Here is a 26128-nt window from a genome sequence, read left to right as displayed (position 1 = left end):
CTCAATCCCTTGCCCTGGGCATAATGGTTACAAAAGCCGAACTTGCCGTTAGACCCCGCAATAGAGAGGGGCGGGGTTTACCAGCAGCGACGGGACCGCCCCCTCAAAACAATTCTGGGAAGCTACAATGAAGGCCCTGCACAAAAAGTCAAACAAAGTAACTGCATGAGCCATTGTGCACTGATGGAGGGGCTTGTCTTATTTTTGCCCCCCGAATTACAGTGTAATGCTCATCAGGGCTGGTTTCCACGGCAACCCCCCTCCTGTATGTTATGTGTATTATTTTGATGATAGCGCGAGATGAGATGACTCACTTACGGCGGCATCCGTAGGAGGAAAACACCCGGGAAAAAGACCGAGCTGAATGTTATGACACACTCAAAATAGACCAAATGATTATTCTTTGTTTGTTGTTGCTTTAAGATATGTATGTCTATATATATATATATATATATATATATATATATATAATATGTATATATCCTGAGCCACCTCATCGCTGGCTTCAGTCCCGATGAGTCTGTGCACTCCGGAAGCAAGGGTGGGAGCTGCTGCCCATTTCTCACTGTTTCTCGTTGTTTTTCAATTCAGAACACAGAGCAAGTGGCCGCCTTCTGCCGCAGCCTCCATGACACGAATCCCCCGGAGTGCGCGTCCTCGTCCTCGCCCAGCCCGGACTCGCCCTTCCCGCCCGCGCTCCGGCAGCTCTCGGACGCCGACAAGCTGCGTAAGGTCATCACCGAGCTGGTGGAGACAGAGCGCACCTACGTCAAAGTGCGTAGCCTTCCGTTTTTCTTCGCTTTGATCCGTGCCCTGAGAGAGGGGAGCGCAGCTGTGTCTTGTTTTAGTGTCTGACCGTTTATGTCTGTCCAGTATAAGTGGGCTTGATTGAGTGGGCTTGTGAGTCTAATCTAATAGCGGGTGATCGATGTTGTCTCAGTAAAATGCGGTGTGTCATTGAGTTCAATGGAGGTTGTAATTCTCAGATCGATGAATTGTAACTAATGGACACACAAAATGAAAATACATGGAAAATATTTAATTTTTTTGTGTCTAAAACTTGTAAGTGGTCAGTGCTACAGCAGTTGGTGTAAGGACGTTTTTGTGAATTTACAGGGTTGCTTGTTAAGATTTCTTAATCCTCCACTATTTAACCTTTTAAGCACTTTTGAATTATACTATTATTTTCTACATAAGGCAGAACTGAGCAGCGCCATACTTGTGCTACCCTGTTACGCAATTGTCCTGCAGTTCTAATACAACCCTAATTCCAATGAAGTTGGGACGTGTTAAACATAAACAAAAGTAGAATACAAGGATTTGCAAATCACGTTCAACCTATATTTAATTGAATACGCGACAAAGAAAAGATATTTAATGTTCAAACTGATAAACTTCATTGTTTTTAGCAAATAATCATGAACTTGGAATTTTATGGCTGCAACACCTTCCAAAAAAGTTTGGAAGGTGTGTGTTGTTTACCACTGTGTTACATCACCTTTTCTTTTAACAACATTCAATAAATGTTTGGGAACGGAGGACACTAATTGTTGAAGCGTTCTTTCCCATCCCATTCTTGTTTGATATACAGCTTCAGCTGTTCAACAGTCCGGGGTCTCCGTATTATTTCGTATTTTACGCTGCATACTGCGCCACACATTTGAAAATGGGAGACTGGTCTGGACTGCAGGCAGGCCAGTCTAGTACCCGCACTCTTTTACTACGAAGCCACGCTGTTGTAACACGTGCAGAATGTGGTTTGGCATCGTCTTGCTGAAATAAGCAGGGGCGTCCATGAAAAAGATGTTGCTTGGATGGCAGCATATGTTTAAAAACCTGTATGTACCTTTCATCATTAATGGTGCCTTCACAGATGTGTAAGTTACCCATGCCATTGGGACTAACACAGCCCCATACCATCACAGATGCTGGCCCTGAACTTTGCGTCCATAACAGTCCGGATGGTTCTTTTCCTCTCTGGCCCAGAGAAGCCGGCGGCGTTTCTGGGTGTTGTTGATAAATGCCTTTTGCTTTGCATAGTAGAGTTTCAAGTTGCGCTTCCAGATGTAGCGCCTGACATTGGTTTTCTGAAGTGTTCCTGAGCCCATGTGGTGATATCCTTTACACATTGATGTCGGTTTTTGATGCAGTGCCGCCTGAGTGATTGAAGGTCACGGGGATTCAATGTTGGTTTTCGGCCTTGCCGCTTACATGCACTGATTTCTCCAGATTCTCTGAACCTTTTGATGATATTATGGACCGTAGATGATGAACTCCCTAAATTCCTTGCAATTGCACGTTGAGGAACATTGTCCTTAAACTGTTGGACTATTTTCTCACGCACTTGTTCACAAAGAGGTGAACCTCGCCCCATCTTTGCTCATGAATGACTGAGTAATTCAGGGAAGCTCCTTTTCTACCCAATCATTGTACCCACCTGTTCCCAAGTAGCCTGTTCACCAGTGGGATGTTCCAAACAGGTGTTTGATGAGCATTCCTCAACTTTCTCAGTCTTTTTGCCACCTGTCCCAGCTTTTTTGGAATGTGTTGCAGCCATAACATTCTAAGTTAATGATTATTTGCTAAAAACAATACATTTTATCAGTTTGAACATTAAATATCTTGTCTTTGTAGTGTATTCAATTAAATATACAATGCCAATTCCAATGAAGTTGGGACGTTGCGTTAAACATAAATAAAAACAGAATACAATGATTTACAAATCATGTTCAACCGATATTTTTTTTTACCATTTTTATAAAACAATAGTTACAACAGGCGGCACGGTGATCGACTGGTTTGAGCGTATGCCTCACAGTTCTGAGGACCAGGGTTCAATCCGTGGCCCCGCCTGTGTGGAGTTTGCATGTTCTCCCCATGCCTGCGTGGGTTTTCTCCGGGCACTCCGGTTTCCTCCCACATCCCAAAAACATGCATGGTAGGTTAATCGAAGTCTCTAAATTGCCCGTCGGTGTGAATGTGAGTGCGAATGGTTGTTTGTTTGTGTGCCCTGCAATTGGCTGGCAACCAGTTCAGGGTGTACCCCGCCTCCTGCCCGATGATAGCTGGGATAGGCTCCAGCACTCCTGCGACCCTTGTGAGGATAAAGCGGCTCAGAAAATGGATGGATAGTTACAACACTAAATAGGCAGTTGTAGTGTATTTATTTAACATGATATTATTTTGTATTTTTCACTAAATTTGGGGCACCAAAGTCTATTACTTTATATATGTCATTGTTATTATTATTATTATTATTATTATTATTATTATATACTACAATATTTACAATAATAATTGGACCATTGTAGTGTCGTTGTTAGTTTAGTATTTAATAATTTAATATTATTTTCTTTATTGTACTGTATTTATTTTGAAAATAATAATTATTACTCATAATAATTGGGCCATTGCAATGTATTTATTCTCAATACAATCAAAGGTATCACACATAGACTGTTAACAGCCTATTTTGACAACCGTGTCTATTGGCTTTTTTTTTTTTTTCTCTCTCACGGTTTAATCACTGTTGTAAAAATTAATTACGTAACACACACCAGACACTTCATTAGGGACACAAGCAAATGAGTACACGAGTGCGTTTGTACACGTCGGCACGCGCAAAAGATACTGTCATATCTGCAACCTCGTTAGATTCTGCAGGTTTACCTAATTTTGTGGTTTTTAGGCAATCAATCAATCAATCAATGAACGTAATCAAAACAAATTCTTTGTCTTCTGCAGGACCTCAACTGCCTCATTGGGAGATATTTAAGCCCACTGCAGAAAGAGACCTTTCTCACTCAGGATGAGGTATGTTGTGTAGAGCGCGCGTGTCACGTATGCCAATGCGGCCGTGGGCGCCGCAGCCTTCAAGCGAGTAGAAGTGGCTTACATAATGGCAGAATGGACGGCTTTGTGTGAGGACAAGAGCGCCGATCGCTGAGGGAAGAGAGGAGGATGGGATGTTTTTACACCTGTGTGCTACTTGGACACTGTGAGCAGTTTCTGTGCACCATCTGCTGCACGGATCTATTGTATTGTCATGTGGATTAAGTGGGATTTGGTACTAAATGTCATCAGTATTTAGTAGAAAATTTGACATTTTGTGTGTGTGTGGGTTGGGGGGTTTATTTCTAGATTTAATGTTCGTGAAAATAATATGCCGTGATAATGCGGCAACTATAATTGTGTTGACATAATGGCAACATACAGTGTTTCTGTGGCAAAATATAGTGTTTTTATTGGCCACATTTCTCACCATGAGAATTTAGGGGGATTTGGTTTAGGGAATAAAAAATGTGGGGAATGTTAATAAAATGTACAATTTAGTACAATTTTGTACAAAACATCATTGTTATTTATTTAACAGACAGACTTTTATAAGCAGGGATTATTGTTTCTATATCAATGTTGTTCAATTTTGTGTTTTTGGGCAGGTTTGAGGGGAGTTCTTAATTCATGTTGATTTTTTGATGATAGCACCTCAACCATATTTGTGTTGCCATTTTTTTTTAGTTGTAGTGAGAATTTAGTAGGATTTTGTACAAAACGTCAATAGTATTTATTGACCCATGTCGTGAATAGCAAAAATCGAAGTAATTGACACCCGCCAATATTTAGTGTTTTTTCTATCCTACAGGTGCCACAAGGTGGCGACAGAGCACTTTTTTTCTTTTAGACAAGGCTATGGCCTGACTCAATAAAGCTCCTCCCCTCAGTTCAGTTCCATTGTTTCCATAACAATGGATACCATGTCTTAACGCCAACCTACCTTTCTTTTGTTGTTCCAGCTGGATGTTCTTTTTGGAAATCTTCCAGAAATGGTGGAGTTCCAGGTGGAGTTCCTTAAGACTCTGGAGGATGGAACCCGACTGGTTCCCGATCTGGACAAGCTGGAGAGAGTAGACCAGTTTAAAGTAATAAGACAAAAAAAAAAAAAAAAAGGTGTGTTCAACTCTTCCACCTGCGTAACGCCTCCTTGACCTGCTATTCGTAGAAAATCCTGTTCTCCCTGGGAGGCTCGTTCCTCTACTACGCCGACCGCTTTAAGATCTACAGTGCGTTCTGCGCCAGCCACACCAAAGTCCCGAAGGTCCTCGTTAAGGGTGAGCGACTCCTCGTTCCACCTTGTTGCTCCAAAGGAGAAACTGCTCATAGTCTCGGGACCATCTGCCGTCTGCCCGACACCCGCGATTAATCTCCCGTGTGGAGTTGTCAGCCTTGCGGTTGTACGTTTGACCTCTGCATACTTGCCTGCTGGTTACTTTTTGGCTGAAAGACAGACCGACCTGCGTCCGAGTACAGCCTGTTCTCTTACAAAAAAGACGAGGTGGCATTCACTCTACGTACAGCAGTCAACTGTTGTAACCTTAAGAGCCGTTGCAGTCCAACAGCGTGTCCACATGCAGAAGTCATATTTTGTTCGCGATTATTATAATACTCGGTCGACTTCCTTGGTATAACTTTTTACGAGGTGTTAAGGATTAGGGTTAGGGTGGGTTGTCGTTTTAGGCTTTGTGTTGAGGTTAGGGGGTTAGGTTTAGGATTCAGGTTAGGGATGTAGGTAAAACCACAACAAGTGCAAAATAAAGGTGTGTGCTAATAAAAACAATATTAAAAACCACACAATAAAATATAGAGTGGGTTAGTGGGTTAAGGTTCTAGTGAGGGGGTTAACAATTTGGGTTAGGATTACAGCTAGGTAGTTAGCTCACATTAAAACACATTGCCAGGCTGTCAGGTGCATGCGAAAGCAACAGGTGGCGCGGAAAGTAATTACCATAAAAGGCACAAAAAGTGAAGTATTTGAAGTGACTCCTAAATTTTGCATCTAATATTTATGGTTTCATGTCCTTTGCAGCCAAAAGTGACCCCGACTTCAAGGCCTTCCTGGACGAGCGCAACCCCAAGCAGCAACATTCGTCCACGCTGGAGTCGTACCTGATCAAGCCCATCCAGAGGGTTCTCAAGTACCCTCTGCTGCTCCGGGAGCTCTACTCGCTCACTGACCCGGACAGCGAGGAGCACTACCACCTGGACGGTGAGCACCGCTCGCGCCGCCTTGTCTTAAGAAAAGCCCAACGCCGCGCTAACCGCCGTCCGCTGTCGTCGGCAGTCGCCATGAAGGCCATGAACAAAGTGGCCAGCCACATCAACGAGATGCAGAAAATCCACGAGGAGTTTGGCGCCGTGTTCGACCATCTCATCACCGAGCAGAGCGGTGACAAGAAGGAGGTACGGTGAAGTCAGTCGGTTTGACTCCTTGCTATTTGTCCCGTTCAATAAATGGCTGGAAGTGCATCGGCGACTGATTCTTTTCACTTCACTCGCGCGGAGATCTGTAAGATGTTTGTATGTCAGGGAGGAGCCAAGTTGAGCCTGGGTTGTTTGTTGCAGAAGCAATCACGAGAGTCTTTGACGCATGTATATGTTTGTGTTCTGATGAGTGGCTACTAAAAACAAAACAAATCACATCATCAGTAAGCCTTTTATTTTTAAGGGGGGTGTAAGATGAGTTGAAGTGATATTTAAGTGTTTTGGATCATAGTTGGGCGTATATTGTTTGAAACTCTTAATATAGGCAATCGTAAACATTTGTAGGCATCAATTCCTCACTGTTTTTTGTCATTCGCGGCAGGGCTCGGCCCGTACGTTAATCAATGGCGACTCTGTATAATCTGTGAAAATAGGCTACACGATTCAATACTTTGAAGGGAATATTTTGTCTTAATTGCCAGGTTGCTGACTTGTCCATGGGCGACCTGCTGCTCCACACCAGCGTGACATGGATCAATCCACCTGCTTCCTTAGGAAAGTGGAAGAAAGAGCCCCAGATGGCCACTTTTGGTATGACGCCTTTCTTGTTGACACATTATGTGGCTCTCTGATGATGAATTTTATGGTAACATTTTTTTTTTTTTTTTTTTTTGGTCGTAATTGTTCTTAGTTTTCAAAACAGCCGTTGTCTTCGTTTGCAAAGATGGGTCCAAACAGAAAAAGAAAATGGTGAGTGGCTGCACAAGGTAAGAAAAGAGGTTTTGCGTTTCAAAATCAAAAGTTTGTCCTATTTTTCTTCCCAAGGGTGGTTCCCACCGAGCGTCTATGTCTTCTGAAGAAAAAGACCCCTTCCGATATCGTCACATGATTCCGACAGACGCCCTCCAAGTTAGACCGTTGGCTAATGCAGGTAAATTGATAATTGACTTTATTTGTATCCCCATGAGATTCGGTAGATTCGAAAGTCGTGCAGTTTGTACCAGTGCTTGCGAGCCAAACAGTTCAAAAATAGTATGGCTCCCAATTTTGACTAATGATGTCCAGTGGAATAAGTTAGAGGGTTAGGTTAAGGTTAGGTGGTAAGTGGTAAGAGGCTTAGGTTAGAACTATTGTCATGTGGTTAGAGTTACAGTAAGTTACAGTTATGGGGGTAGTGTAAGGGCTACAGTTGGGGGGGTTAGGGTTAGGTGGCTCACATTAGGGTTGCTTAAGGTACAACTCCAATTCCAATGAAGTTGGGACGTTGTGTAAAACCTAAATAAAAACAGAATACAATGATTTGGAAATCGTGTTCAACCTATATTTAATTGAATACACTACAAAGACAAGATATTTAATCTTCAAACTGATCAACTTGATTGTTTTTAGCAAATCATCATTCTTTTAACTCTTATGGCTGCAACACGTTCCCAAAGAAAGATGGTGCAGGTGGCAAAAAAGACTGAGAAAGTTGAGGAATCAACCTACAAAGTTTCAACAATTAGTGTCCTCAGTTCCCAAACGTTTATTGAATGTTGTTAAAAGAAAAGGTGATGATTTGCAAATCATTGTATTCTGTTTTCACTTATGTTTAACACAACGGCCCAACTTCACTGGAATTGAGGTTGTACATTGTGGTTGTGGACAACCGTGCTTTTCAAGCGTGAGTCTGAATAGATGCGTTTCTTCTTCAGACGGCGAGGGCACGTCCGTGTGCGAGATCGTCCACACAAAGTCGGAGTCCGAAGGCCGGCCGGAGAGGGCCTTCCAACTGTGTTGCAGGTGAGGATCACACCTTCACACAATGTTTGTTTGCTGCGGTTATCTTTATAGAAACGGTATATCTGCCGGCACACTTTTTTGTCATGGTTTTCAGTTCAGGTCAGCGGTAGTCACTCAGCCACCCTGGTGCCGATTGTTTACAAACATTAGGGAAAGTTCTGTAGACCAGATCTGGTAACATTCTCTCCCTCAGCTCCCCGGAGAGCAGGAAAGACTTCCTAAAAACGGTGCACTCCATCCTGCGGGAGAAGCACCGGCGACAGTTGCTGAAGACAGAGAGTCTGCCGCTCAGCCAGCAGTATGTGCCCTTCGGAGGGAAGCGCCTGTGCGCGCTCAAGGGCGCTCGGCCCGTCATAAACCGAGCAGGTGAGTGAACCGCCGCAGTGTTCAGCGTTTGAGTCGGGGTGATGCAACTCCAGGAAATGCGGCTTTTGTGCTACGATGTTCTTTTCACTTGGAATTGGGGCTGTTCTATTACTTTTCATCCCAACACAATAGAGTTAGTGATGCAAGGTTCTCTGCAAAAGTTAAAAGCACAAAGCTAAAGCTACTTCAGTTCAGTAATTTTTCGTGATCCTGCGTCTGTTTGTAAAGGATTTCTTTCAAAACGAACCAGAAGGCCAAGGATGTTTCCACTGATTAAAAATAATGTCATAAAACAATAATTATGTACTGATAATATATATAATGGGTGTTATGATATAAATATTAGCTGCTGTGAACAAAATGTGCTATGTGCATGCACAGAAGCTTTCATGTCAGACCAGGTTTCAATCTGGATCCGATCCAGATTGCACATTTACCAATCTAAATTGAACACGGAAAAACTTGCTGACTAAATTTCATTGGATGAGGTTTGAATTTATGTGGGCTTGAGACGTGAAAAGGAGTAAAGTTGAATCCAGATCTAGAATTTTTCGGTTTTAAGCCTTGAAGAAATTCTGCCCTCATGTTGTCATTGGCTTCTCGTGTTTTTTTTTTGTTTTTTTTTTACAAAGCGTCTGCACCAACCAGAGCCTTCGGTCGGAGAAAGCTGGTGCGCAATCGCTTCACCATCGACACCGACATCGTCTTTGACGGCGAGCCCGAGCGATATTCCGCTTCCCCTCCGGAGCCCGAGGATGAGCGGACGGAGCCGGAGGGCGACCGGCTTCTGTCGTCGTCGTCGGACGCCGGCGACACGGACCGCTGGGTGGAAGAACAGTTTGATCTCAAAGAGTACGAAGACCCCGAGGAGGTGAAGGAGACGGACATCCTGAGCGACGAGGACGACGGGGTCCGCCTCGACGCCTCCGTGGCCGCGTTGTCCCTGGAGGGCGAGAGTCCCGGGCACGGCGAGGCCTCGGCCACGACGGACAACAACGAGGACCGGGCTAACGTTTGGGTGCGGCGGGAGCATCCGGAATGCTCGCCCGACTGAAAGTGCACTTCGGACGGATTTTAACGGTCTCCACAGCGATGCGTGGACTGTTAGACATGAACCAATCATAGTACAATCATAGATTCTTTATCACGTGCTTTGATGACTGGCAGTGTTTGCACACTAGGGCGGCGCCGTGCAGCCCAGCCTGCTGTTGCCAAATTACACTCGTCACAAAGAGTTCGGTATATTGGGCTTTCGAGTGAAATTTCAGGTTGAACCTAAAATGCACTCTAATCTTTACAGGTGAACTTTTAAACTTTTCAATGTCCAACTGTTTCAATACTTTTTATGTATGTATGTTCTCCAGGAGGTGAGTGACCAAATGTATTCCCAAGGATGTCCACTTTGATTCCTTTCTGTGACTCTTCCAGTCTCTTTGTATCTCTGTGCCAGTCTAAGCTCAGTGGCCACTCCCCCCCGAGAACATCCTGTACTGTCGATCAATTGTTGTGCGCCGTCTTGGTCTCATGAATGGAAACCGCACGACGAAGAGGACTTCTTAAATACCAATTCTAATTCGACCGGGAAATGTATCGGTCCATTCATGGATCAAACACTCGCTGTGAATTCCATCGTTCCGCTCCTCATAGAACAGCAAGTGGTTCAACAAGTATTGAAATGTGCATCAAAAGTTTAGAAGTCAAACGAAGTTCACCTCCAAAGGTTGTAGTTCATTTTAGGTTGATCCTGAAATTTCACCCGAAAGCCGGAATATCTCAAACTTTGTGTGAGTTAGCGTATGTATTCGCGTGACTCGGATAGAATTTTATATTTGTTCTCACAGAAATGGAAGAAGTAATAGCAAACGACGTCGTGTATCGCATCGTTCAATGGACTACTCTATTTTGTTTATGTAAGATATTTAGTTTTACAGCTTTTCTAGTCTGCTATGGTTTTCCTGAGTACATTTTTTGGTAACAATCTGTGCCCATTTTAATTGGTTTTAAGTTAACATAATCCTGTTTTACTTGAATATTTCTTTTCGTGTTTTTGTTTACTGTGGAACTTCACTCTTTTCTCATCTTCGGTATTTCCTTTCCAAGAAAACTTGTTTCCCGTGCACTCGTCTCGAGAATTTATTTGCACATGAGCTCTTTTGGTTTTAAAAAATGGTCTTCACTGGATTTCAAAGCAATGTTTTTTATTATTATTATTTATTGAGTTGTAAATATATTTGTTAGCAAAAGTAAAGAAAGGTCCAAATTTGCTGAAGCAATCACGAGAGAGGGAAGATGTGCAGCTTTTGGTCAAAATGTGTTGAAATAATTGCGCTACCAGGACTGCATTTTTATTATTATTACTGTGCCTGTATAATAGAAAATGTATTGATATCATAATAAAAAAAAACTGTTGTTTCCTACTTATGAATCAAGCCCTGTTTTTGTAGCATGTACTTGGCTGAAGTGACTTTATATATGATATACAGTATTCATATTCATTTTAATTTCTCAGTTTTAAAATTGATTTTATGTTAACTGACCCATTCAGCTGAATAGACATGGAAACTTACAAAATAATATTAAATATTACTGAAATTATTTCATATTTTTAAGTAAGATAAAAAAAATACAATGTATTAAAATAATAAATTCAAACAATTATTAAAGTATTAAAAAGTAAACCACAAATAAACTAAATGTAAAAGTTAATATTTAAAAACCCCAAGTCCTAAAATCTAATTGTTAAAATTAATGATAATTAAAAATGAATTAACATTTTAACTAAACTCTACAAAATAAATATTAAAAAATATAAAATACATTGGATAAGTTTTACATGGTAACCAAAGTAATAATACTGCATGTATTTTTTAAATCATTCATTCTTTAAAGGACAGTTTGAAATGTGCATTTGTTGCTGGATGTGTACTCATTTTGCCTGTTTGTCTTTTGCCTGCCAAATGCCACACTGGTTTGCTACTGTGCATCAGCCACCGTGCTACTTATTGAACACTGCATTCGTGGAGACTAAAAGTGCTCACAAGTGACGCTTGAACGCAACACGAGAGCAACAACAACTGGCATTTGCGTCTCTTTCATTTGCTTTGGATTTAGTTAGTAATTGTACAAAGTTAGACTAGTTATTGATGGGTTTTTTTTCTAATATATGGTGAAGGTCAAGGATGTTTCCTCTAATATTTTGATGCCGAGCCTAAGATGATTAATGTCATATAAATTTTGAAATTTTAAATAGAATACCAAATATTATCCCAACAAACGGTGCGATGTGTATGATTATTCAAATAAATTTTTATGTCAGATCAGGTTTCAATCTGGATTTTACCATATTGCACATTTACCAACATAAATTGAACATGGAATAAAACCGTTTTTGACAATTCAGTTCTAATGTTAATTGACTATGGATTTTTTTTTCATAAAACATTCAAAATGCATTTATCAATGTAAACTGAGCATGGATTTTTGTTAAAATGTCACAAAACTCAAAAACAATATATATATTATAATAATAACTTTAAACAGGATCAGGATTCAGTTGGAAATCATACAAAAAGTTAGTCAAGTTAATTGATGTTCCCCCCCCCCCCCGAATATATTGTGAAGGTCAATGATTATTGATTGGTAAAAAGTCACAGATTAATAATGCAATAATACATTTTTAAAATAGAAAATCAAATATTAACAAAATGTGCTATGTAAGGACAGACGCTTTCATGTCAGTCCAAATTTCAGCCTGGATCTGTTCCGGATTGTGCATTTATCAATGTATATTACCAATGGATTCTTTTTAATTGTTATTATTATTTTTTTGAGAATTTCATAAAACGTTTTTTATTTTTTTTAATATAATGGGTGAATATCAAAACTAAACTGACATGAACAAAATATACGAGTTGAATGCGCAGACGCTTTCATGTCAAACCAAGTTTCAATCTGTATCTGATCCAGATTGCACATTCTGCGATATAAACTACATATGAGGAAAACGACAACTTTTAACATCTCTAGATTAAATTTCATTGGATGAAGTTGTAATTGACTTACTCCTAACAAACGACCGTACAGTGAAATACCAAATTTGGACAAAAATCCCACTAAATTTGGGTGATGGCTAAATGTCGTACATATGACAACAAGCATCCTGTATGTGGAGCTACACACAACTCTTTACGCCCCTCTAGTGGCAGTTCTTCATCATTGCACCCACTTCCTGTTGTCCATCCATCCAGCTCACGTTCACATCTATGCATGTTTTTGGAATGCGTTGCTAATATTTGGGTTATCTTATTATGTCAATAAATAGGCATGGGGCAATATATGAGTCATGACAATGCAGTGCAAACTAGCACAGGCGAAAAATGTTCTCAAACTCTAGAAGTAAAAGTAGAGATATTTGTGTTAAAAAAATAATAATAATAATTTTAAAAAAGCCTTTGGTAAAAGAAGTTCAAATTTAACCCCTGTATTTAGGTAAAAGTAAAAAGTACAGGCTATAAAATCTAATCAAGTATAAAAGTAAAACGTATTTTTGTTTAACTGTAAATTATAGTCAATACCCGTTTTGATCATTTGGGACAATGGGGAAAAAAACCTCTCTGCACAGAAAATACTTTAATCAACTTAAATAGTGCTTTACTGAGAGCAAGACAAAAAATAAGTCATTGCTTTTTTTTTTTTTTTTTTTTTAGCCATTAGCTAGCTACCATTGACTCCAGCTTTTATGCTTTCAAAACCTGTTCCCTAAGCTTTGCTGACGTTGCGACATGACTAACAAAAAAGTGCAAACTTATCTAATAACGGAAAAACTACACCTTACATGAATGTGTGTGTTTTTTACATCTTAGAAGAAGAATGGAAAACACGTTAGAAGTTTTTTTTTTTTTTTTAAGCTGGCACAAGACAACACATTCGCAACAAATCATTCTTTGAGCCGACAACAAACAATTTTCTCAAATAAGGCCATGGATAGGGAAATACGCCAAGATCTTTCTATTCATGGCTTATTTTATTATTTGTTTACGTTGTGTTATCAATCCACAGAGGCTGATATGTGAAGCTAGAGTGGCGACGTCATAATTATTAGGCTTGGCGTTTTTAGTGGTGACACCAGTATCGCACAGCAAACCCGTCCGACCAGCTTTTAGGTTTCTGTTTAACCACCTTCTTTCTCTTTTTTTCTTTCTTATTCTGCCTCTCCATTGGCCCCCGTTAGGAAACACGCAATTCCGCCTCATTATCAGCAATCATAACAAGCAACTTGATGATTTTCAAACGAGGTCACCGTAAGATTTCGGAGGAACCTGATTATGGCTTGTCGCTTTTTTGTGTTAAACACGAGTCGTTCATAGGCACCGCCGAACAGTCGGGTCCTGCTTGTCCGCAGCGAGGCACACGATACAAATTCAAAGAATTTAAGATGGACGTACCCGTTTCTGACTTTGCTCCTCACACAACGTATCCAGCAGCAGATTACAAGCAAAATGGCCTCCATTAGTTCACTCCGTCGAGCTCATCGTAACGTTATACAGACCCGTAGGCGTATTTGCACAATTTTTTTTTTCGTGTATTGGAATGAAAGAATCTTCCTACAGCATGAAGTGCCTCTTTTGCCTACTCAAAGTAGCAAGTATAAAATGTCAATGTTTTTCTTTCGGCATGTGGCTAGCTAGGCTGTGCGAGCTAACGTTGCTCATTAGCCAACAAGCAGCTACTGCACACAACTGAAGTCAACTCAAGAAATAAAAATGCGAATAAAATAAATAACATTAAAATCGTAACCTCTCACTCTTAAAAAAATATATATATATTTAAATTTCCAATACTTAAGTACATTTAAATAAAATTATTTCTAATATTTAAGTAGCGTACAGCAAACATTAGCAACTGGAAGACAATATTCTACAAGATGACTTTTACCAGAGTTTTACTTTTACTCAAGTATCACTCTCGGCTACTTTGTACAACTCTTAGTAAAGAAAGACAAAGGACAAGAAGGTATATCAGAAGGGAAGAAAGGACATTTTAAGTGAAAAAGAACGAATGGACGAAGCAATAGTTAAAATACTTGGACTTTGATAAAACGTCAGCTGTAACAAATTACTACTTTAAATTGGTCCAAAGCATCATTTTTACAGTCACCATTTTCCACCCCTTTGCAACCGTATGTAAGATTATATAGGAAAAAGCTTGTGCAAAGTTATTTTTTTAACTATATTCTCTGTATTGTTCATAGATGATTGATCTACTGTAATTCAGTGATTCTCAAAGTGCGACGACCCGTTAGTGGTACGCAAAAGAATCAGTGCTTGATACTTGGAGAGCTAAGCATTTTTGAGGTTGCACTTGGTATAAAACGTTGAGAAGCACTGGTCGAATTCAAAAGATAAGGTTTCATGTTGCAATCTCCACACAGGTATGTTGGCATGACAACATAAGCGGCAGGTGCAGTTTTCCGTCCGGACCGATTCAACCAGAGTACCAAAAACCAGACGGATGACATTGCAAGGGTGGCGATATTATCGACCGAGGTGAAAGAGGCTCGGCCGCATTCGACGACACGCGCGAGGCGAGGCTGCACGATGAAGGCCAAGCTGGATATCCTGGCCGTGGCCCTGGGCTTCCTGGGCTTGTTCGGCGTGGTGGCGGCCACCGTCATGCCCATGTGGCGCGTGTCGGCGTTCATCGGCGCCAACTTAATCGTGATGGAGGTGCTGTGGGAGGGCCTGTGGATGAACTGCTACAACCAGGCGGATATCAAGATGCAGTGCAAGGTGTACGACTCGCTGCTCATCTTGCCGCCCGAGCTGCAGGCCGCGCGGGGGCTGATGGTGGTCTCCATCGTGGTGACGGTGATCGCCTTGTTCGTGGCCGGCTTCTCCATGCAGAGGAGCACCTGCTGCCAGGACAACGCCAGGGCCAAGAATATCACGGTGGCCTTCGCGGCGAGTTTGTTCCTGCTCGCCTGCCTGCTCACGCTGGTGCCCGTGTGCTGGGTGGCGCACACCGTCATCCGCAACTTCTACAACCCGGTGGTGGTGGACTCGCGCAAGCGGGAGCTGGGGGCATCGCTCTTCATCGGCTGGGCCACCTCCGCCATCTTGCTGGCCACCGGCGGCATCCTCCTGCTCAGCTACAGCAGGCGGCGGTCCAAGGAGTACGCGCCCTACACGAGCTCCTACCTGCTGGCCGCCAGGGACCCCGGGAGAGTCAGCAGCGTGCACAGCGGCAGGGCGCCGTCCAGTTTTCACAAGCATCACGAATACGTGTGATGCCAGCCTGAAAACAGACATTTTCGATGTATTTGCAGACCTGAGATGATGTCATCCATCTTATGTAAATCCTGCACAAATCCTAATACTACTAATACTTTGATATACGAGTGACCTAAATTAAGATTTTCATGCTTTGACTTACGAACAAACATTTGAGATACAAGCAGCGTATGGTAGCAGTAAACTTAACTCACTTAACAACAGGCAGCAGTTTGGCAGACAAAAATAAAGAGACTTCAAAGTGTTTATTGCCACTCCCAGTCGACATTTACTTCCAAACTAAAATCAAACAAAAAGAACTGAACCTTGTGCATTTAAAGCCAGGCATATATTCTTAATCCTCTGTGAAGACCGACTAATATTACTGTGGCTTATGATCCTCAAAGAGCGAACACCGGAAGGACCAGCACAAAGGCCATTGAGTTGAAGTAAAAAATATGGCAAAAACTTTTTAAATATTTTTTTCATTACTGTATGTTTTTATAAAGTACAATATTATTTGCGCTATCTATTAAAACACACAATGCAAATATTTTTGTTGTTTTTTTTTGGGGGGGGCTGCAATGGATTAATGGCATTTGCATCATTTTTCATTCATTTTCAATGGGGACCTACAAGGCTGGTCACTGAACAAATTAAACTTGTATTTCAAGGCACCACTCATCATTTGTTCATCATTTTGACTGCAAAAATCAATTTAAATGTCCTTTGTATTTATAATTACGATTGCACTGATGTGAATATGTGTTGTAAAGTGAGAATTAAATGGCTTTTTTTTTTTATGATTCAACATTGTTTATTGTTTTGCCCCCCCCCCCCAAAAAAAAAATTAAAAGAAAGGTCACTGGTAGTTTGGACCTCCAATGTTAAGTTTTCCAAGAAAATAAATGTGAAGTTCACTGAAGAATTGTCACCATAGGTGAAAAATTAGAAAAGATAGCTATGCTTTGTACTATATATCGCATTATGATTGCACTAATGTGAATGTGTTGTAACGTGTGAATTGAATTGTTGTTTTTTTACTATTATTTTTTTTAATTGAACTCAATATTACAATACAATAAAATTCAGTGGTGGTTTGGATGTCTGTGTCACATTTGAGAGGTTCTGTGTTCAAATCTATGCGTCAGCGAGCTGGGATACACTTCAGCTTGCAGTGCTATTGAAAGTGGATGGATGAACTCATATTGAGTTTATTCTGAGAAGTGCTTCACATATGTGTTGGATGAGAAATTTTGCTTTCAAGAACTACTGTAACATTGGGCAGCAGGACGGTGGAATAGCAGTTAGTGACAGTGTGATGCAATGCAGTTGCACACCAATGCGACCTGAAACCACAATAATAAACATCGACTTAGGAACTCACATTAAAGTTTCAGTGTATTAAGATAGTCATTTTCACGACACTTATTTAAACTTTTATAGCTACCAACAGTCAGCTAACCATCTTTTTTTTTTTGCATATAAAAAGACAAATTCTGACTTTGTGTAGGACAACAAGCGGTGGGCAACTGCAGTAATTGAGCCTGCTTATGTTTCGGTGATTCACGCCTTTTCAGCGGCTCAACTTTCACACAGTTCATCATTTACTTTCAATTTGAACCCTTTTGTAACATCAGGAACATGCTGCACAAAGACTTTATTTCATTGGTTCAGTTTATATCTTAAGCATCTAAGATAAGGAGGTATGGTTCCATTTTTTTTTTTGTCTTACCTAAAACATGGGGAGTGTCAATCATTGCCAGGTTAAGTTTGTTCATTAAAAAAAAAAGTATCAAAAACTTGTTAACGGTTTCAGTGAAACTTGGTCATGTGCCATCACATTTTGGTCAGGATCCAGTGAGAAGTACCTGGGTTAAGCGTCTATTTTGTAATTTTCTCACTTGAATAATGTTTGAATCTTGGCGACATACACGAGGTGTGTACACGGCAAAAACTACATTCTTACCAAGATCAAATATCTGAAATTGTTCTTGGCCAAGATATTGCTTGGTCCTTGCTTCAAGCATGTTTTTTTTTTTTTCTTAACAACTGCATGAGCTCTTATAACGTGATATTGAGATTTTATTGTTGGTTATTATCTTAGCTTAAAATAAGAAATGTCATAATTCTGTGGAATTAGGTAGTATTAAAACACTAGTTTTAAGACATTGGTGAGGATTTCCTTTTCGGATGGCTATGCTTCCTAAGTCAAAATTTTCTGCTCTATGAGCAAATAATTTTGCAAAAATGAAGATATCGATTTCTTATGTCATTCCTTTTTTCTTGTTTTTCAAAGCCCAGTTTTTGCAGCGCATCTATGAAGGTTCAGATCGAATCTGTCGTTGTGGTTTGGCTTTTGCGCAGGGTCTCGTGCGTGCCACTTTAATGTTCTGAAAAAGGCTCGTGTTGTAGAGGAAGTCTGCTCCGCAAGGAAGTGATTCCGTGTTTTTGTTGCGTCAGTTTTGATTGGGCTCTCGGCTCGGCATTCGAAGCACCGGGCGGACGAGCGTCGGGGCGGCTGAACCAGCTCGACGACTGTGTCGCGTCGTTAGCATTTTTGTGGGTGTATAACCTCCTCGTCTTGTTCCGCTCCTCAGATTCTCCTCCGCAGTCGTGCGAGCGCTGCCAGTGTGCCCAGCGATGGCCTCCTACACCGCCTACAGCGGCTACACCAAGCCGCCGTTGTCTTACGCCGCCTCGTACTACGACGGGAAGCAGCCCTACACGGCGCCCTACACGGCGCCCTACACGGCGCCCTACACGGGCTACTCGGACTACACGGACTACAAGGACTCAGTGTACGAGGAGAAGAAGATCATCGAGAAGAGGAAGCGCAAGTACGCCATTTGCTGCGAGGTGGTGGCCCTGATCATCGGCTTCGTCGGACTCATCGGCGTAGCGGCGGTGACGGGCCTGCCCATGTGGAGGGTGACGGCCTTCATCGAGGAGAACATCATCGTGATGGAGACGCGCTGGGAGGGCTTGTGGATGAACTGCTACAGGCAAGCCAACATCAGGATGCAGTGCAAGGTGTACGACTCGCTGCTCTTCCTGCCGCCCGACCTTCAGGCGGCCCGCGGCCTCATGTGCGCCTCGGTCGCCATCACCTGCTTCGCCCTCATCACCTCGGCCGTGGGCATGAAGTGCACCAAGGTGGTGGACCACCGCGCCCGCACCAAGCACATCGTCCTGGTGGCGGGCGGGTCCCTCTTCCTGCTGGCCTGCATCACCACGCTGATCCCCGTGTCATGGACGGGCCACAGGATCATCCAGGAGTTCTACAACCCGTTGCTGATCGACGCCCAGCGGCGGGAGCTCGGCGAGGCGCTCTACATCGGCTGGGTGACTTCGGCCTTGCTCTTCGCCGCCGGGGTGATCCTGCTGTGTCGCCACGCCCCGCGCACCCAGGAGCCCGAACAGAGGGTCATATACAACCCCGCCTCGTACCCCTACCAACCCGGATCCGCGTACCAGCCGCCGACCAACTACCAGCCCGCGTACACCTACCAGCCTGCCTACTCCGCACCCCCGCCGGGGTCTGTAGCCTACACGCCAGTCCAGTACTAGTGAAGGAAACGGCAGAGAGACCGTGATTATTTTGTTTTTGCTTGCCAAAATAGGTGGCATTCTATTTTAAACTGACCTGGAAAAGGCTGGAAACGAAAAGTATTTCAGAGTTGATGATTTTCTGTGGAACTGATTTTTTTAATAACCTGCTCAATTGAGCATTAGTGCGTTTGAATACTATGATGACAATGCTTTTCAGCTATATACTGTACATAGACTGTAGAATTCTTTGATTACATTATTATGCACTCAGCCTTTTTTTTCAGAGAATACCTCCAGATGATTTCTTATTCTCACTGTTGAGGCTTTATGAATTGTACATAGTTGATTTTTATTTCAAGGTCCCGCTGTGGTGCTCAATAAATGGAGACATTGGAGGAGGGGGAGAAGAAAAAAAAAAAAAAAAAAAAAAAAAAAGGCCTCAGTTGGTTTTGTTTTTCGGGATTGTGTTTGACTCAGCAAACTTGGGAGCAAACTTGTTATCTCTTTTGTTCTCATCCACTATGCGGCTCAACTGGTCAAACCAGAACATTGTCACAGGTCCACCCACAAGACAAAACTGCCACCGAATGTCTGAGCAACGATGACAAATGAGACATTTTCCTATTTGACATTTCACTAGGACACAAAGTCCAAACCAAGAAACTCACCAGATGAAATCAAATCCGACACAAACAAACACTTACCAATGACGTATAAAGTCGTATTGACTCTAAGTTAGAGTGCTGCTGATTTTGAGCCATATCTGATTCACAACGGCTACGCCAGTTGCGGTAAAAGGTCAAATCTATAGATATTTTTTTCTTTTCTTTTTTTTACTTATTAAGCTTTATTGTTTGTTGTAAAAGCAGGGATTTGATCTATTTTGAAGGGCACCTCAAGGGAAAACAAGTTTGGAACACTGTGAACCACAAACTCATTGGTAAATATCAATCAGTACAGCGGTGCCTTGAGATACAAGTTTAATTTGTTCGGCGACCACGCTCGTACCTCAAAACACGATTATTTCAGAAAATTGAAATCATTTTTCTCGATTGAAACTGATGGAAATGCAAAGAATCTGTTCCAGCCCCAAGGGGAAGCACGGCATTTTTTGGGGGGGGTAAAAAAACGGTGTTATTTTTTCATAAGAAAAATTGCACTCAACAGTATTTACTGAATAAAAACACAGATTTGCTCACCACATAACCTGGAAAGACGGCAAATGTTCTTCTTCTTCTGTGGGCTCTATTGGTGGTTGGCAAATGGTGGCCAGATGTTGTGAACTTTGCTGCCGCCATCTAGCTGTGGGGGTCTGAAGTGCACTCGAATCTCGAATTTTTGCTGGCACCAATGAAGTCCGTGGGCAACGTTTCGCAAGCATTTTTCACCAGTTGCAGACTCCATGCAACACAGATGTGAAGCCGTTCAGTCAACGGCAGGGCGCATATAGACAAACAGCCACGCACACTCACATTCACATCTTTGGGCAATTTAGGGTCTTCAATGAACTTAGCAGAATGTGGGAGGAAGCCCGAGACTCAAACCACAACCTCTCGACTGTGAGGCAGACTTGCTAACATGAATCACTGTGCCTCCAATACTAGTTCAGTGAAGGCAACATTTCTTCAAGTTCGTACAACAACATTTTTGTTTTTCCATCCATTTTCTTGGGCTCATTTGGTTCACGGGTGAGCTGCCTTCCACCTGACTTTGGCCGAGAAGCACCCTGCAACGGTTGCCAGCCAATCGCAGGGCACTTATAGCCAAACAAACGTTCACACTTTCCTATGAATAATTGAGACTCGTCTTCAGTGAAGCAAACACGCATGTTTTTGGTGTTTTAGCTCAGTGAGAACATGCAAACTCCACACGAGATAGCCTGAGCAGACATTCAAACCCGGAAGCTCTCGACCGTGAGGCATTCACGCTTCACCTTTACCCATCCATGATGCCAAGTAAATGAACACCTTTCTAAAATAGACTTCCTCGTTAAACCAGGTATAAGGATGTAAACTGAGACCTCTGAGCAAACAAGGTGGAAGCTTACAACGGCTCCTGTTCGCCGCACACAGACTGAACCGGCCAGAGGGGAGTCTGTCTCCTAGCAACGGGTCTTAATTCCCACCCCTTGGCGTCCTGTACACAGAACAGGTGAACTCCTCCCTCTCCGCCGGGATGCGGCAACCTCCCGAGCGGGACTCGACTCCTCGGCGCCGCAGTCGCTCCCGCAACTGTGTCGCGAGCAGGACGGGATGGCCAACACCGCGCTGGAGATCCTGGGTCTTCTTCTGACGCTCATCGGGCTGATCGGGGCGGCGGCCAGCACCGGCATGCCCATGTGGCGAGTCACGGCCTTCATCGGCGAGAACATCATCGTGTTCGAGACCCGCTACGAAGGCCTGTGGATGAACTGCTTCAAGCAGGCCGATATCAGGATGCAGTGTAAGGTGTACGACTCCTTGCTGGCCTTGCCCCCGGACCTCCAAGCGGCCCGGGGCCTCATGTGCTGTGCCGTGGCCCTGGCCGGCCTGGGCCTGCTCGTCAGCCTGGCGGGGCTGCAGTGCACGTCGTGCATCCGTAACAACGACCGAGCCAAGCGAACGGTGCTCGTCATCGCCGGGTCCACGATCATCATGGCGTGCATCTGCGTCCTGATCCCCGTGTCCTGGACGGCTCACGTCATCATCCGGGACTTCTACAACCCCTTGCTGATCGACGCCCAGCGGAGGGAGCTCGGGGAGGCCCTCTACATCGGCTGGGTGGCCGGCGCCTTCCTTTTCGCCGGAGGATGCGTGTTCACCTGCCGCAATGTGCAGTCGGAAGGCAAAGAAACGAGGAGCTACGTCTACTCCAGAAACTCGGACTACGTGGCGTACCCTCCGCAGCCCGTCCAGCCCCTGCAGCCTCAGCGGCTGGTGCTGCTCCCCCGAGCTCAGGCCCGGCCGGTCCTGTCCAGACACCCCTCGACCAACTACAGCTACCAGTCCAGCTACCCGTCCAGGTACCCGTCTGTACGCAGCGGGGTGGCCTATCTCTGAACACTGACTGAAGTGATGACTGCCACAAACATGCCGTACGTTTTATGTAAAATAATTTTTAAAAAACATTTCCGTGAGTAAATTATCTTATGTACCCTTCTTTTTTTTTTTTTTTAAAAGAAGAATAATTCATGTTTTCATGCTATCACTCACGGGTGTCAAACTCAAAGCCTGAGGGCCAGATCTGGCCCGTCATGTCAATTTATGAGGATCATTACGGAAAATAAAGTGTCTACTTCACATTTTTTGTTGAATGGATTTGTTCTTCAGACTTGACAGAATTGCAATTTTTCTTCACTTTAAATCGGTTTTTGCATGCCCTTACTTTCACCAACTCCGTTCTTAACATAAATTGGAAAATACTTGTACCCTAAAATATATGCTTGCAACTATTTTCCAAGACGGCTGATTTCAAATTAAATTTGTTGTTTAAAAACCATAAAAGAAACAAAAACACAATAATAATAATACCTTCATAACAATGTCAATGGAAATTGCGCATTATTAGTCTTCCATGGGATCTATTACACTGTGCGGGTTTACCTAAACCGAATAAAGTGTCCACTATTGGGAACCAAGCATTAGACTTCAGACCACGTTTTTTTGTGTGTGTAACAGACAATAGTTGTGTTGACGACATCGCCAGCTACTATTATTTTGTACATGAATTGCGGAACTGAAGTTGTAGTGACAAGCGTGAGTGCTTGTTCAAGGTGTGGACGTTTTTGTGTTTGCTCAGAGAGCGCCGGTAGCCCGACAAGCGTGGTCACGCGACTGCAATTTGCAAGTGGCTTTGAATAGAGACACAAAAGAGTCCATCCAGCGCCTGTGTGGTCCACTATCTCAGTGGTCATCTCGTTTGCATTGGCACTGAGTCCGAAGCAAACTGCTTGAATATGCGCAGTACATTCTTAAAATTTATGGAGGAAATATTCTGGAACATGTGATTGCAGTAAAATACCTATGCTAATATCCTTAGTTATTCATGCAAAAATAAAAAAATACATACAACGAATGCATCCATTTGCGACCGATTGTGTTTAAAGTGCTTAAAGACTAGATTTTGTTTTATATGGCAGCCAAAATGAAATGTTTAAAATCCATTCAATTGAATCCATATTATTTCATCGTTTTTAAGATTTATTATTCTTTCAGACTTTAGTGATCAATCAAGTATTTTTTGTTCAGTCTCTCCAGTACCCAGCGGTTGGGGACCGCCGGTACAGTTGATCGAGAGTTGATAGAGGTTGCTGTGGTAAACGTACCAGTATGTAGCCAGAGGAACGCTAAACACAAAACAAGCAGTGATCGTAGGGTACCCTCATCTGCCGGAGCCAACCAGGTGCCTGGGAAGCATTTTTCCCACAACGAACTTCGTCCGACGGTACACAAACGCGTCAGTAGAGCTTCGAGCACGTCGCTGACGGGTTGCCCGAATGGCCTCCAGCGCCGGGATTTAGTTTCCCCGTTTGGAATCTAAACGCAGCCGGACTCTGGGCGCGATGGTCACGGGAATTTGCGAGATGGCCGCCGTGTGCGTGGGCCTGCTGGGGCTGATCGGAGCGGCCGCCGTCACCGGGATGCCGATGTGGAAGGTGACGGCGTTTATCGGCGAGAACATCGTGGTGATGGAAACCCGCTGGGAGGGTTTGTGGATGAACTGCTACAGACAAGCCAACATCAGGATGCAGTGCAAGGTGTACGACTCCCTCCTGTTTCTGCCCGCCGAGCTCCAAGCCGCCAGGGGCCTCATGTGCTGCTCCCTGGCCTTGTCCGGTCTGGGGCTCCTGGTGGCCACGCCGGGCCTGCGCTGCACTTCCTGCTTCCGCGGCAACGACAGAGTCAAGGCCGCGACCTTGGCGGTCGCGGGCGGCATGCAGCTCCTGGCTTCCGTCTGCGTCTTCGTCCCCGTGTCGTGGACGGGCCACGTGATCATCCGGGACTTCTACAACCCCTTGCTGATCGACGCCCAGAGGAGGGAGCTGGGAGACGCGCTGTACATCGGCTGGGTGACGGGCGCGCTTCTCTTTAGCTCCGGCTTGTTGTTCGTCTGTGGTCTCCGGACGTCGGACAAAAGGTCCCTGGGCATCTACCACCCCGCCGCGCTGAGAAATCCCGTTCTGATGAGCTACCAGCAGCCCGTCCGGAGTGTTTCCAGCCTCGCATCCGACGGCTACCGGCAAAGCTCTGCCGGACAACATCTCCTCAAACCGCAGATAGCAACAAGCGACGCCGTGATCCTCGGCGCGCCTGAAAGCACGTCCCTCTTGTATCAAGGCAGCAGGGCCCCACGTTCGTCTCTGAGAAACTCAAACCCGGCGGGGAGCATATACACACCGCTCAACTCCTTGTACATGAGCCAGAACAGCACGCCGTACACGCTGACGTACAATCCCGCCGTGTCCTACCAATCCAGCTTCCACCCCGCGCCTCAAACGCCCGTTTTCATTCAATATAAAACGTCCATCATGGAACCGCCGTCTCACAGCGGGAGCAGCCCGGGCATGTACATCTGAAGAAAACCTTGTCACTCGTTCACGTAAAAACACAAAGTTTCGCTCTTTTATACCGAATCCTCATCGGGGTTTTGTACTAGAGTGGACCGAGCCCTGCCGTAAATTGTGAAAATCCTCGCGTAAACCCCAAAAGGTTTGTAATTCCCTCTACATGCCACAAAATGCCGCCAAAGCACTATTTTTACATTAGACCCGGCTTTGGCCTGAGCACAAAATAGCGAATGTGAGTTCTTCAGGATATAATAGAGGATAGCTTACCCTAAAAAAAAAAAAAAACCAAAAAGGCGAATTTGCAAATGCCGAACCACGATTTTGTTCGTGGCGTGGCGAGTGGAGCCTCGACAGTCGAACACAGGAGGCCGTTTTGTTCAGATTTAGAACAACGAAGCCATGCTTTGAGTAACATTTTAACATTAGTAAGTGCCTTACAAGCAAGCAACTGCAAAATCTAAGAAAACTAAAACAAAGTAAAACTGCTCTCCCAAGGAAGACAAACTGAAACTGATAAATACGTAATGAAGAGGCAACGGGAAGTTGTGTGCATCCTCGTGGTGTTTTCAGCTATTGCCGGAATTCATTTGCGTCGTGACAACATTTGGACACTTATACAAGTTTTGCGTGTGAAGGTGAAGTGAAATTCTTAACAAAGGTGGAATACTAATGTTACTGTAATTCAGTTCTTGTGCGACTTGACATGAATGAATTGGATGCTTGTTCCTGTGACAAAAAAAACAAAACAAACACAAAAAAAAACGGATCATCGGGTTTGATCAAATAGTCAGAAATGTGATCGGTTTAACACTTGCATTGTATGCATTTTGTGTCATAATGTGTCATTTCAAATGGTCTGTGGAGGAGGTTTGTGCTTGTTTACTTGCTTTTTAGTGAAGAGGACAAACCAGTCGGTGTGGCATCAGGTTTCTGAAGACAAAGCAAAGAAAGTCTCTCCCCTTTTAGCCACAATGGTAAAAAAAAAAAAAAAAAAACAACCATCTATATAACTGTATGAAATTGTATGCATTTATAGAGTTGTAAATTTGAAAAATATATCAGCTATTAAAAAGCCACTGAAATGGTTTGAAATGTTTCATATGAACTGCAATGATTTTACTCACCGCCAGATGTCGCCAGATAACACGATGGAACTGGACTGGACTTCCCATTGGCCATCACCAATGATCATGATTTTGTGTCTCCGTCCTTTCTGTCTTTGCACTTAATCAGCTGGCATTGCCTGATTCACAAATGCACACATTTTGTTATTTTTGCTTTTTTTTTTTTTTTTAACAGACACTCGAGCAGCAAAAATAATAGCAAGAGTGAACATCATTTGACATCTCCCATGTGG

The 26128-nt window shown here is 43.4% G+C and overlaps 5 protein-coding genes across 9 annotated transcripts in view; all 5 read left to right on the top strand.

Moving 5' to 3' along the window:
- The window catches only part of tiam1b (TIAM Rac1 associated GEF 1b), a 49491-nt gene extending 38686 nt beyond the window's left edge, over nt 1-10805 (top strand). For all 5 annotated transcript variants that reach the window (XM_061681083.1, XM_061681084.1, XM_061681086.1 and 2 more), the window contains 12 exons: nt 592-774; nt 3745-3813; nt 4794-4919; nt 5000-5108; nt 5864-6043; nt 6119-6237; nt 6741-6849; nt 6950-7008; nt 7084-7189; nt 7953-8040; nt 8234-8406; nt 9039-10805. In XM_061681083.1, the coding sequence (XP_061537067.1) occupies nt 592-774; nt 3745-3813; nt 4794-4919; nt 5000-5108; nt 5864-6043; nt 6119-6237; nt 6741-6849; nt 6950-7008; nt 7084-7189; nt 7953-8040; nt 8234-8406; nt 9039-9460 (1743 nt within the window). In that variant the 3' untranslated portion in view covers nt 9461-10805. The remainder of the gene's footprint in view (nt 1-591; nt 775-3744; nt 3814-4793; nt 4920-4999; nt 5109-5863; nt 6044-6118; nt 6238-6740; nt 6850-6949; nt 7009-7083; nt 7190-7952; nt 8041-8233; nt 8407-9038) is intronic.
- Nucleotides 10806-13690: 2885 nt separating this feature from the next.
- LOC133404790 (claudin-4-like) lies at nt 13691-16778 on the top strand. Its single transcript, XM_061681089.1, has one exon. The coding sequence runs from the start codon at nt 15003-15005 to the stop codon at nt 15690-15692; it is 690 nt and encodes a 229-aa protein (XP_061537073.1). The 5' UTR covers nt 13691-15002; the 3' UTR covers nt 15693-16778.
- A 1382-nt stretch (nt 16779-18160) lies between these two features.
- cldn8.2 (claudin 8.2) lies at nt 18161-19654 on the top strand. The gene has a single exon (XM_061682469.1). The coding sequence runs from the start codon at nt 18318-18320 to the stop codon at nt 19242-19244; it is 927 nt and encodes a 308-aa protein (XP_061538453.1). The 5' UTR covers nt 18161-18317; the 3' UTR covers nt 19245-19654.
- A 1758-nt stretch (nt 19655-21412) lies between these two features.
- On the top strand, nt 21413-22356 carry cldn8.1 (claudin 8.1). Its single transcript, XM_061681362.1, has one exon. The coding sequence runs from the start codon at nt 21479-21481 to the stop codon at nt 22262-22264; it is 786 nt and encodes a 261-aa protein (XP_061537346.1). The 5' UTR covers nt 21413-21478; the 3' UTR covers nt 22265-22356.
- A 1298-nt stretch (nt 22357-23654) lies between these two features.
- LOC133405491 (claudin-8-like) lies at nt 23655-25863 on the top strand. The gene has a single exon (XM_061682487.1). It carries the CDS (start codon nt 23767-23769, stop codon nt 24778-24780), a length of 1014 nt encoding a protein of 337 aa, XP_061538471.1. The 5' UTR covers nt 23655-23766; the 3' UTR covers nt 24781-25863.
- The last annotated feature ends 265 nt before the right edge of the window (nt 25864-26128 follow it).

Source organism: Phycodurus eques, chromosome 7 (genome assembly GCF_024500275.1).
Source record: "Phycodurus eques isolate BA_2022a chromosome 7, UOR_Pequ_1.1, whole genome shotgun sequence".
Classification (NCBI taxonomy): domain Eukaryota; kingdom Metazoa; phylum Chordata; class Actinopteri; order Syngnathiformes; family Syngnathidae; genus Phycodurus; species Phycodurus eques.
The sequence above is the reverse complement of the archived record's forward strand: the minus strand, read 5'-3'. Positions and strand labels throughout refer to the sequence as shown.

Bases quoted from the DNA above. Each gene is read 5' to 3' on its own strand.
- LOC133404790 (XM_061681089.1), top strand. From the start codon at position 15,003: ATGAAGGCCAAGCTGGATATCCTGGCCGTGGCCCTGGGCTTCCTGGGC.
- cldn8.2 (XM_061682469.1), top strand. From the start codon at position 18,318: ATGGCCTCCTACACCGCCTACAGCGGCTACACCAAGCCGCCGTTGTCT.
- cldn8.1 (XM_061681362.1), top strand. From the start codon at position 21,479: ATGGCCAACACCGCGCTGGAGATCCTGGGTCTTCTTCTGACGCTCATC.
- LOC133405491 (XM_061682487.1), top strand. From the start codon at position 23,767: ATGGTCACGGGAATTTGCGAGATGGCCGCCGTGTGCGTGGGCCTGCTG.